This window comes from Patella vulgata, chromosome 6, assembly GCF_932274485.2.
Source record: "Patella vulgata chromosome 6, xgPatVulg1.2, whole genome shotgun sequence".
Taxonomy (NCBI): Eukaryota; Metazoa; Mollusca; class Gastropoda; family Patellidae; genus Patella; species Patella vulgata.
This window is the reverse complement of record NC_065884.2, coordinates 14085499-14097556: the sequence shown is the minus strand read 5'-3', so window position 1 is coordinate 14097556 and position 12058 is coordinate 14085499. Positions and strand designations below refer to the sequence as shown.

The window sequence follows — 12058 nt, the reverse complement described above, 5'->3', positions numbered from 1 at the left end:
CTCTAATCTCCTAGTAAGATAACTACATGTTTCATTTAGGACGCTTGATACCTCGCATACAGATTTGCCTTCCATTTCTGTTTATCAATATATCCTTATTGAATAGTAACATTTGGGATTGTAAGAATAATAAATATGCCTTGGCAATTGGACTTTCAAAAAACTTAACGAAAATTTTAGGTAGAAGTTCATGTGAGAGAAAATATAATTTCACTCCATCATAAACCCCCAAAATATGTAGTAAGAAAAGAGTGAATGGGTCATACGTTGGTCCGTTCTCCACGTCTGACAGTCGACCCATGGTACTACACCGCCCGTGACAATAAGATCCCATGGCAGCTGGGTGAGTGGAGTGTCCGAACAGTAGGGTGATGGTGGCGTTACATCTTTGGTTGACTGCACTGAAAAAACCACCAGAGCACGGCGCCACAGATTCTAGGTACGCCTCTATTCAACCCCAAGTTATAAATTAGAATTTAGAAACCACATCGGCATTATACTGACAGTTACTGTTATGAATGTCCATTTCCGTATAGTTAGCCATAGAAGATGTGGTATAATTGGCGGATATTAACTTTAAGCAAAATTTTAGTTCCCGATCCGCATTCAAATGATATCTTAGATACCAGATTTCACATAAATATACCTAACTTCCTGTAAGTTAAGGGTAAGTGGTCTTCAAAGGCAAATTTTCCCTTAAAGTAACGCTGGCTTACCTATAAGTGTTTAGTCTTTTGGTTTTCAAAGACCGTTTAAAGTTAGAAAAATCCGCATTACTTTTAAGTGACCTATGGGAGGTGAGTTAAGCGAGATTATAATGATCTCTTTTAACCGGGATACGATGCAGGAGCAGGTCCGTAATGGCGATTTTGAAAGTTAGGAGATCGAAACTGAAACAAAAACAATGTGGCGGAGTGTAGATGGCCTAATACTTTTTTTTTCATTATCAGCTTTGATTTTGTAGTGCCATAATCGTGTATAAGGTTACTACCACGGAGATGGTCAAGGTTTTTTTCCCCGATCATTTGTCATGTTCGTATTGTTTAATCATGCTTTCTACGAATGTCATATAATAAACTTTATTGTGTTAAATACATTTACAATTTGACAGCGATGACAGTCGATTGTAGATATCAGCAAGTATTTATTCTGGCCCGAGAACCAAGGCATGATTTATTTTTTACAATTCATTCCCTTATACATATTTGAAGTCTTCAATTTACAAATATATGGTGATAACTGCTGACCGAAACGTGCAACCAAGGATTTACAATTAATTTCTTGTGTTACCTATTGCGTTGTAATCGGTAGTATTTATGTACCGTCATGGAAGACCTTTGGGATTCTGAAGTGTAGGCATTGATACAATGATAGATTATAATAAGCAACACCCAATGATTTGTTCAGTCTAACTTTAAAGCTAAAAACCCTGCGTATTGCCAGTATGTTGATTTCTATTCGTTAAAGATAGTTAAAATAATAAAGTTTACAATATCCATCATTATACTCCCTAACTGGTCATTCCATTCTGGGTGGCATAACCAATGGGTCTTTTTGGGTGTATGGTGATTGAATGCCGGGTGTTCTTACATTAGTTGATCGTCCCTTTGGTCGGGCAGGGACGGGTTCTGACTTCTTTCGTACCTTGCTATATACTGAAGCTCTCCCGACCGCAGACCTTCGATCATCTGGGCTACAGATGTCCCACTTTTTTCTAAGGTGTGAGGAGGCATGGATATATTGGCCTCACTAATGGTACCTTTGTGATGTACAGTGCCCCGAGTTACAGCCACGGATGAAACCGGTTATAGATACGGGCTGTTAAAAATCTCGAAAATTATTTACAGTTATTGCACAATATCTATAGAACAACCCCCAGATGATCCTCTATTATAAACTATCAAGACATTGTACCTACGTGCTGTATTTCCTAAGATATATCACAGGAGTCTGATCTTCTATCCGTATATATATGCATACACCATGTCCAACCAGACAATATATAATAAAAAAAACAGGAATGCAATGCCTGTCGAAGACTCGATTTTACCTGCTTTCGCTTCGGCTCGTTTTTTTCTCAGATATGTTTTTTCTTCAATCTAGTCGTTTTGATTTGCATAAATACTCCCACAAAATGATATCATAGTCACTTGTTTCCAATAATTACATTACCTTCGTCCATTTCCATTTGGCCCGTTTTGCTAGAATGAAATGTTTTCTTTCCTTTTAACGGATTGTAGTAATTACATTGGGGATAGTTACAGGTGGATTCTAAAAAAATTGTAACTTTTCCCACTTGCTTGAGGCAAGGGTGCGGGGTCTTTTATACTTTCTGAAGTTAAAAGATCTTTTAGAGACGGGTTGCGTCTATAAGCTGTAAGACAGGGTTGCTGAAAATTAATCCGACAATCGTTCGAACTATGGAGGGTGTGCCAGTTATTCCTGGTGATTTTGCTGATGTGGATCGAAGTTGAAGAGGGGAGCTCAGCCATGGTCGCTGACACCCTCCAACTAGCCATAGATAAGACCATTGGAGAGCTCGATCAAGACACTACAACCACCACCTGCTCGACTGCCACAGTCGTAGCCACGGGGGCTTCATCCTTTTAAGACACCACTACCAGTGAAGCCATACCAAGTTCCATCCAGAGCCCCGCGGACATCCAGGTCGCTCCATTTCCTTCCCTTCACAATTGGGATTTTGAAACTTCCCCACACCTCATTCTCGGGAAACCTGCAATACCATCACAACCATCAGGAGTGACATCTGGAAAAACCGAGACCCGCACTTAAACCAACTTTTCCGAGTCCCGATAGAAACTACCCTGATGGATGCCATCGTAGAGGACCTCAGACCTAAGTTATCCGACCATGATCTTTTAAACTCATCCTTCATTTCGGGTTTGGGTTTTGATTAATAAATCTTTATAAACCTCTTTTTCTCGCTATGTCTTTTTACTCCTTTATCTTTGGTCTCACATAGACCCTCCCCTTCCCCTAACATATTCATACCCCATCTAGTTTTGGTCAATGGTAATATCATGCCTTCAACTCAACCCTACTCTAACCTCGCCTTTTTCCTAAACCCCGGTAAGGCTTTTTTTGTAAACCCCGGTATAATTCTAAACCCCGGTAAACCCCACCAAAACTCAAATCCCGGTGAAATATAAAGAAACCCGCCAAGTGAGATAAATCAGTCCGAAGAGTTCAATTAGAACGAAACTAGTCACTGCTAAAAGGGATAACTGGCCAAATCGCCCATCCTTATCTACCTATTGTTTTATGTAATTGGATCCGCCCCTGCACTACGTATTTCACCTGAAGACATGTCCACGTTGGACATGGGATTTATTAAGTCTTTAATTATAACACAGCGAGTACGTGTTTAGAAGAAGTTTATATAAAATATATATATGTTATCAAAACCAACTGGGGGTCAGTAAGTTCATTGTATTTAAGTTATTGTTCGTATTTTATAATATAGTAAATTATATGAAAGTTATGGAACACTTTGTCACATGAGTCGTAAAAGGCAATACAAGGTTATCGCTAAGTTATCATTTAAGTTTAGGAGCCTATACTGATGGATTATGAAATGAAATGAAATGGGGTTTAACGTCTTACTGTTCTGGTCCTAACCTGGGCTAATGAAGACGGGCATACGCCATACAGTGTGCTATGAGGGAAATTTTGCCCGGGCAGCGGCGCTACGGCCTACTCTTATATCGAATTCCAAATGACAAGGGATATTTTACGTGCAAACCAATGTGTACACGGGACGTCGGTTTTTCGTGCCATCCGAACGACTAGACAGCTGTGCTTGTCAGGCCCTCCGTCCTGCATCACTGACAAGGGGAAACCACGCTGGAAAATCGGGATGACCTTTCTCGGCCAATGCAGGGATCGAACACCCGACCTCCAGGCTAGCGAGCCAGCGTCTTACCCACTTAGCCACCGCGATCCCCTGATGGATTATGATAACTTGGAAGGTATGGGCCGTGCTGACTTGATTGTCATTACGATATAGGTTTGTCAGTCCTATGGACGCTTCTCATTCTGACTTTGTGGGCAAAGGTCATGACATCCTCGGTATTTCCCAGATAATTTGAATACGCGTCTCCCTTATGGATGAACACAGGGGTTAGTGGAATGAGATCACTATTAAATTGTTCTTTAATACTTTGTGGGGGGGGGGGGCGTCCTTAAGATTAATTTGAACATAGTAGGTGATGTCCTAGGACTAATTTCAACATAATTTATTTAAGATTAAATATATGCACCTACTTGAAACGCCTCTTCAATTTAATCTTTAATCTACGGTATATAGATCCGTCTTAATTCTGCTATATGGAATTTTACGGATGTCACTGTTCGTTGCTTTTCTTATCCTGACTAGAAATGTTTCCTGTTTATGGTATGCAACACCACTTGTTTAATGGAAGATTCGGTTGAGCAGAGGTTTGTATACAGAGTTCATATTATGGAATTTGTTTTGTTATTTATTTTGGGATTTTTACTTTATTGTTTGCTTTGCTTCTCTTGCTTTCTTATATTATTTGGTTCAATGAATATCTTTTTGGGATGATTTAAAACAGTGATTCTCAACCAGTGTGCCGCTAAATTTTGAACGGCACACAAAGAAAATGCGAAAAACCACGTGATTCAAATTTACTATTCAATGGTGTCTACTGATAAGTTCATAGTGATGCTTTTCTTTATTTAGTTTGTGTCTATAACTAGTCTGTGTCTACGGTTGTATGGTGTCTATGACTTACCATGTTGTTATTTGGCAAAATTCAAATAGTTTTCATATATATTTAGCCAGGTGTGCCGCTATTTTTTCATGTGTTCCATGTGCCGTTTGCAAAAAAAAAAGGTTGAGAACCACTGATTTAAAATATAGAATTTGGGTGAAGTGTGGTTTACCATGCCAGTAAAACGTCAAAAACTAAGATAATAAAATGTTCACACATGGCGACGATAAGAAAAAGAACGCAAATATGGCTGACTCGAGACCAGGCAAATTCTAGCAAGCTCAGTTTTATGGGGGAGACTGTGAGAGATTGGTCACACGCTCGACGCACCGTATAACAACAAAACAACGATTTCTAACTCAGATTCAATTTTTTAAAAAAAATATAGATTTGGTACAATGATAGGCCTGCCCAAATTGATATTTTCTTAGAGCACGTTTTTTTTATTTCTCAGAGCACTGTTTTAGTTTTCGCTCATCAGAGCACTGCCGCGCTTCAAGGTACGTTACCATGGGCTCTGTGTGTCGCTGTTTAGTTAAAGATACATTAGGGGAGATTCGATAAAGAGTTGGCAGTTCTGGCTATACTAGTTAAAAACTAGATAACGTAAAGGCCATTTGCTGAAAATTTCATTCGAATTGATCCACTATGAACCGAGAACTAAGCGAATGAAATTTCTGCCTAGCCTCGATCATCATTACTAAAGTCAGTACGATAAACAGCATAGTCTCGATTATCCATTTAATCGTTAAATCGAGAAGGAAAGTTATGCAGTAAATCGGCTCACAATCCACTAACGATCGCAGGCTAGCGATGCCATCGGGAGTTGATTATGGTCTGGATAAGTTAATTAATGTCTAATTAATAATTTAGATAACATTTCAGGCCTAAAGAAAGACCTGCAATAGACAGATTTAGCTCTTGCATAATGTTTGTTTAAGTGTTCGGTCATACAATGATTGGGTCTACCAAGCCAAACATCGTGACCTCTTTCAAAAATTTAAACAAATAATCTCTGTTACAACAGCTTGCATTTGGAAATCGCATTTAACATCTACGATGGTTTGTCGCCTACGAACGGTCCGAAAGTGCAATTTATCGAAGAGCAATGGCCATTCGTCGGTCCGTATTGAAAAATCAACGTCGTCTTGTATGCCGGTCTCACGTTTTACCTTTCTTCGTTTAAGATATGAAAGTGTCCATTAAAACTAGTTTTACATAAATATTTCTGTGATATAAGATTATTGAATGGAATTAGCTAGCTTATAAAGCTAATTTCACTTATCGTGGCAGACAGCATAACACGTATTTCATAAATGGTTATTTTGTTTTCAATAACTGAAATAAATAAAGGTGGTTTTTTTTCTCAGAGTTAATGATAGAACCAAGAGATTATGGCAAACAGATTGAATTAATATCAGAGTAACAGTCTGTGTATGTTGAAATGTAAATATATTATTTAACTCAGTTTTGTTTCCCGGGCTTCACGACGTGGCCAGGGGGATCACGTGGCTAAGTGGGTAAGACGCTAGCTCGCTAGCCTGGAGGTCGGGTGTTCGATCCCTGCATTGGCCGAGAAAGTTCATCCAGATTTTCCGGCGTGGTTCTCCTTTGTCAGTGATGCAGGACGGAGGGGTTGACATGGAAAGCTGTCTAGTCGTTCGGATGGGACGAAAAACCGAGGTCCCGTGTACACATTGGCGTGCACGTAAAAGATCCCTTGGCAGTTGGAATTCGATATAAGAGTAGGCCGTAGTGCCTGTATGGCACACTGTATGGCGTATGCCCGTCTTCATTAGCCCAGGTTAGGAGCAGAACAGTAGGACGTTAAACTCCATTTCATTTCATTTCATTTCACGACGTGGCCAGGGACTATTAATTGCGGTCTGTCTGTCTTTCACATTTCTTTCCATAATCCAATTCCAACCACATGTTGCATATAAAGATAACATGTCCCGACAATGTTCTGATAATCAGAACACACAGAACAAAGCTACGAGAATTGTGTGCAAGACCGATTTAAGATTATTCACTGACTACCCGTTTTAAATGTCATCACCAAGCTGCTAGAATTGTGTGCAAAACCAATTTAAGGCCAGTTGTTTCTGAACGTCACTGACTACCGGTTTTAAAGTGTCATTATCAACTTTGACAAGAAATAAGAAGTAATTATAATTTAAGGGGGTCGCCTGTGACCGCAGATATTTTGATTTTTTAATTATACGGTAAATTATCAACTTTTTTATTCTGGCGTATGGGGGGGGGGGGGGTGAGGCCGAATACTTAGCACGTGCGCACTGTATCATAAGGCCTGTCATTGAGGCAACTGGCGTGGTTTCGAATCCCCGGTTGTACGTGACAAGGAGTAGTCGCCTGTCCAACCTCGTTGGTTTTCTCCGGGTCCTCCGGTTTCCTCCCACTGCTAAAGATTCCTACGCGCAAGCGAATTATTGAAATGAAATTGGACCATATGTTAGTCCCGAAATGACCTAGTTTGTGTCGAGTGGACGTTAACACCCCCCTCTCTCTCTCCCTCTATTCTGGCGTATTGACTGTTTAATTGCGGAACCCTAACTTTAATTATGTCCTTACAGATAGTGATGAAGACTTGTGTTTTTCTGCTACTCGCTTTGTACCCTGTTTATACCAGGGCAAGACCCGGTGGATGATGGATTGGTGGACTCGGGCGTATCTAAGAAGAAACATAAATGGACAGTATGTGGAGACAACATGTGTAAGTGTAATGAAATAGGACAAGCCTTCTGTGTAAATCAAGGACATCGACTGAATTATATTCCACGATTCAACCAAAACATAGTATATCTGAATTTCACTGGCAATTATTTAGCAAGTATAGATAGCAAAACGTTTGTTAACATTACTAATTTTAAGCTGAATTATCTACAATTAGAGAACAATTTACTACAGAATTGTTCTACATCTACCCTTACAGGGCTGACATATTTACGAGTCTTAATTATAACGCATGATGTCATTTCCGCGACTGAATTATTGAAATGTTTGTCGGGGGTATCAAGGGGTTTGAAATATCTTAAATTAGCTTACTTAAAAAACATAAAACCTTTCGAGCTGAATTTTTCCAGCAGTATGGAAAGTTCCATGATTAACGAACTTGAGATCCGAAATATTCACTTGAGGGAGTTTGATCAGTCTATGTTTTTAGCTTTCAAGAACGTAAGAATAATGCGTGTGACAGACAACAAAATCCGTTCCACTAAATTTCAGCATTCGTTTACAACAAAAAATTTATCTTTAGCATTTAATCAAATAAAAGAATTTCCAACATTCTGTGTAAATGGCAGTGCGTTTTTTACAAATCTGCAACATTTGCATTTAGATGATAACAGAATATGGAATATTCCTGCCGAAAAAATCGCTTGTATGAAATCCCTCTCTTTCTTTTCGATTGACGACAACCCGATTATAAAGATAGATGGCAACACCTTTTCAACCTTACCAAACCTCCACGTTGTGTCAATTACATATACTGGAAATACTGTGTTACTGTTGAACGCATTCGCTTTTAACAGTTCGTCCATAAAACAACTCTATCTGGAAGACGACCACTTTAGTGTTGGTGACACATATAAGCATGTACATTTGAATGCTTTCAAATATTGTAATCAATTGGAGATTTTAAGATTAGGATCAAACTACCTAAGTAATGCTACCGACGACATGTTTGATGAATTATTTAGTACTTTGGTTAATTTAAAGTCGTTGTCGCTCTCTGACTGCGAACTTCGTTACCTTCCAAGTTTTATTCCACAATATCTGAAAAAATTGGAAGTATTATACATTGATCGTAATAGCATTATTTCCATACCTGAAACTTATTTCAAAAACCTGAATTCCCTTTATAACGAAGACCTCAGTAGAAACAAAATAACCAATATTAGAAAGAACACATTTTCATTAAAATTCCTTATAAATATGAAAGTGATTGATCTTTCTAGAAATCCATTTTCTTGTTCCTGTGAACTACTTTGGTTTATCAAGTTTATGACAATGAGCCCCCACAAAAAGTTTGTTCATTTTCCTGAGGCGTACACATGCTATTCGCCAACGATTTTACAAGGGAAGCAACTCAAACACGTCAATATTTCTAAACATGCATGCGCTAAAACGAAACAGGTTCGTGTAATTATTATATCTGTATCGACAGGAATTCTTCTCTTGCTTTTAACTATTTCTGTTGTTTACCGTTATCGATGGTACTTACGATATATAATATACATTGCGCGATTTCAACGCATGCGCTCACAAAGGCTTTTAAATGGTGGCGTAAATTACAAATACGATGCATATCTAAGTTCTTGTGATGCAGATTTTGATGACGTAATATATGATAAACTTGTGCCTATATTAGAGAATAACATGGGTCTGCGACTTTATATCCCCCAAAGAGATGGCCAGGGAAATAAAATTGATCAAATAATATCCAATATGGATGTCAGTCGTAAAGTCATATTATTTATATCTGATAATTATGTTGAAGACGGTTATTGTGAATTTGAAGCTAGTTTTGCCTATAATAAAACTATCAATGAAAGACGTGATTTAATGATTGCAGTAGTATTGAGTGAACTTCGGGCCAAGAACGTAACAAAAACCAAACATGAAGTACTGGCTGTAAATAATTATATTAAATGGGGCTGGGATGAAGAAAGTGTGGAATTATTCTGGTTAAAGATAACTATTGTTATTAATAACATGAATGATCTAATACCTTAAAGTCAACAAAGGGAAAGTGTTGTCAGAAATGAACATATCAGAACTCATAAGGACATGGCGTCTGAACTTTTATGTTACGAAAATACAGTCCACGTGGTGTCAGACATGAAAATATCTGAACCTGTTGTTATTATGCAAATACTTCCCAGGGCTTTTTGACGGGAATGGCACTATGTATATACTTGTAAAGTAAATCTATGTTTATATTTAGTGTAGACATAATGATACATGTAAATAACATGATTCGTGTTTGGGTATTGAACTGAAGAATTACTCTTTGATTTTCCTTCATATATTTTGTTATTGGATTGTCTTAACGAATATTTATTTTCGGTATTATGTGTAAATTTTGATTTGATAGCCATTACTAGATTGTTATACACTCGCACATAGTACGGTTGTATAATGCAGTTGCGGTGTCCGTCGGTACGTCCACACATGCATGCGCATGCGATAAGATAGATTGCTGTCTATTTTTTTCGGGACAAAGCTGTTGTCTGGGCGTATTTCCTTTGTTTATTTGTATAGAATGCTTAACTTTTGCTGTATTTTATTAGAGCGAGATGTTATTATTATTAATATTTTTATGAAACCAATTATCGTTATAAATATATCTTGTTACAGCATGAAAAAACAATTTATTATATAATTATAAATAAAACGAACTGTCAAACCTTGTGTGTTCTCTCCGGTTTCCTCCCACTGCTAAAATTGAACCATATGTTAGTCCCGAAATGACCTAGCTTCTGTCGAGTGGACGTTAAACCTCTGAACTTCAATTGCAAATTCGCGGACTATTGTAGCAATACTCCTTGATACAGTCGTGAATCGAATAAATACCAAGTGGCACTATTAACCACGGACTCCAAAACAAACTGCAAAGTGACACCAAATCAAATCAATATTCTAGTTCACGAGCTCATCAAATCAGAATATGTAATACTGTCGTGAGTTACGTCGAGCAAATCAGATTTCTAACAGCAGTTTCGCAGCTGCATATGTATGCCTTCAATGTGGACGTCACGTTGTGTTCAATTTGTGCTTCAGGACTTCAATATCATGCCTCCACGTTGTGTTATTTTACTATTACAATTCGGGGAAAACACCGTTGTTATAAATACGTGTTTATATAGTAGAATACATGGCAAGTACACAACCTACAACCAGCTGTGATACTGCGTACATAAACATAAGCCCAATATGGTGGCTGATTGGTATCATGTCGTGATGAAAGGCGACAACCCGACATCACGACATTTTAACCCGACACTACGACTACCCGACATCACGACATTTTAACCCAACAATACATTTTCATCCGACACCACGACATTAAAAATGTCGCGTAAAAATGTCGTATTGTCGGGTTAAAATGTAATGTCGTGTTATCGGCCATATTTCTGTCAATACTGTATGTGATTATGTACACCGGAAGTTCCTCGGGATTTTGCAGCGTGGTTTCTCCATGTCGGCAGAGCAGGACAAAGTAATGGCAAAGAACAATATCTAGTATTGTGGATGGGACAACCCCTTCCCCTCCCCCCCAAAAAAACCAACAACCTCCAGTGTACACACTGGCGTGCACATAAAAAAATCCTTCACAGTTGAAATTCGATGAAGAAATGCCATGGTCCATTGAAAATTTCCGTCATATCACTCTGTATAGCGTATGCCTATCTTCAATAGTCCGATTGGTTCGGAAAAGTAGGAAAGTAAAATGAAATGAAATGTTGTTTAACGTCTGGGAGCCTAAGCAGGTAAGACGCAGACTCGATAGCTTGGAGGTCGCGGGTTCGCCCCCGGTGTTGGCCGAGAAAGTTAATCAATATTTTCCGGCATGGTTTCCCCTTGTCAGTGATGCAGGAAGGAGGGCCTGGCAAGGACAGTTGTTCGGATGGGACGAAAATCCGAGGTCCCGTGTATACATTGGTGTGCACGTAAAAGATCCCTTGGCAATTGGAATTCGATATAAGAGTAGGCCGTAGCGCCGCTGTCCGCGCAAAATGTCCCTCATAACACGCTGAATGGCGTAAGCCCGTCTTCATTAGCCTAGTCAGAGCAGAACAGTAGGACGTTAAAGTTAATCAATATTTTCCGACGTGGTTTCCCCCTTGTCAGTTGTGCAGGAAGGAGGGACTGACAAGGACAGCTATCTAGTCGTTCGGACTGGACGAAAAACCGAGGTCCCGTGTATACATTGGCGTGCACGTAAAAGATCCCTTGGCAACTGGAATTCGATATAAGAGTAGGCCGTAGCGCCGCTGTCCGGCCAAAATGTCCCTCATAACACGCTGAATAGCGTTAGCCTGTCTCCATTCATTTCATTTCGTTCTGCCCCGACTGTGCTAATGAAGACGGAAAATATACCCCGAATGTTTCACTCACCTCATTGATTAAATCAATTATATTTCCACATCAACATGAATAAATTAATCATGCAAATATAAAATGTTTTTTGTCAACTTGTGTCGTTTTGATTATCTTTCATCAATTATATTTTGACATGTCAATCGTTAATTATGTTTTGACATATCAATCGTTAAAGATAC

General features: G+C 38.8%; 1 protein-coding gene across 1 annotated transcript; it reads left to right on the top strand.

Moving 5' to 3' along the window:
• Positions 1 to 7794: 7794 nt before the first annotated feature.
• LOC126823487 (toll-like receptor 2 type-1) lies at positions 7795 to 9945 on the top strand. The gene has a single exon (XM_050552360.2). It carries the CDS (start codon positions 7863 to 7865, stop codon positions 9507 to 9509), a length of 1647 nt encoding a protein of 548 aa, XP_050408317.1. The 5' UTR covers positions 7795 to 7862; the 3' UTR covers positions 9510 to 9945.
• The last annotated feature ends 2113 nt before the right edge of the window (positions 9946 to 12058 follow it).

Coding starts and splice junctions, on each gene's coding strand:
- LOC126823487 (XM_050552360.2), top strand. CDS start 7,863: ATGGAAAGTTCCATGATTAACGAACTTGAGATCCGAAATATTCACTTG.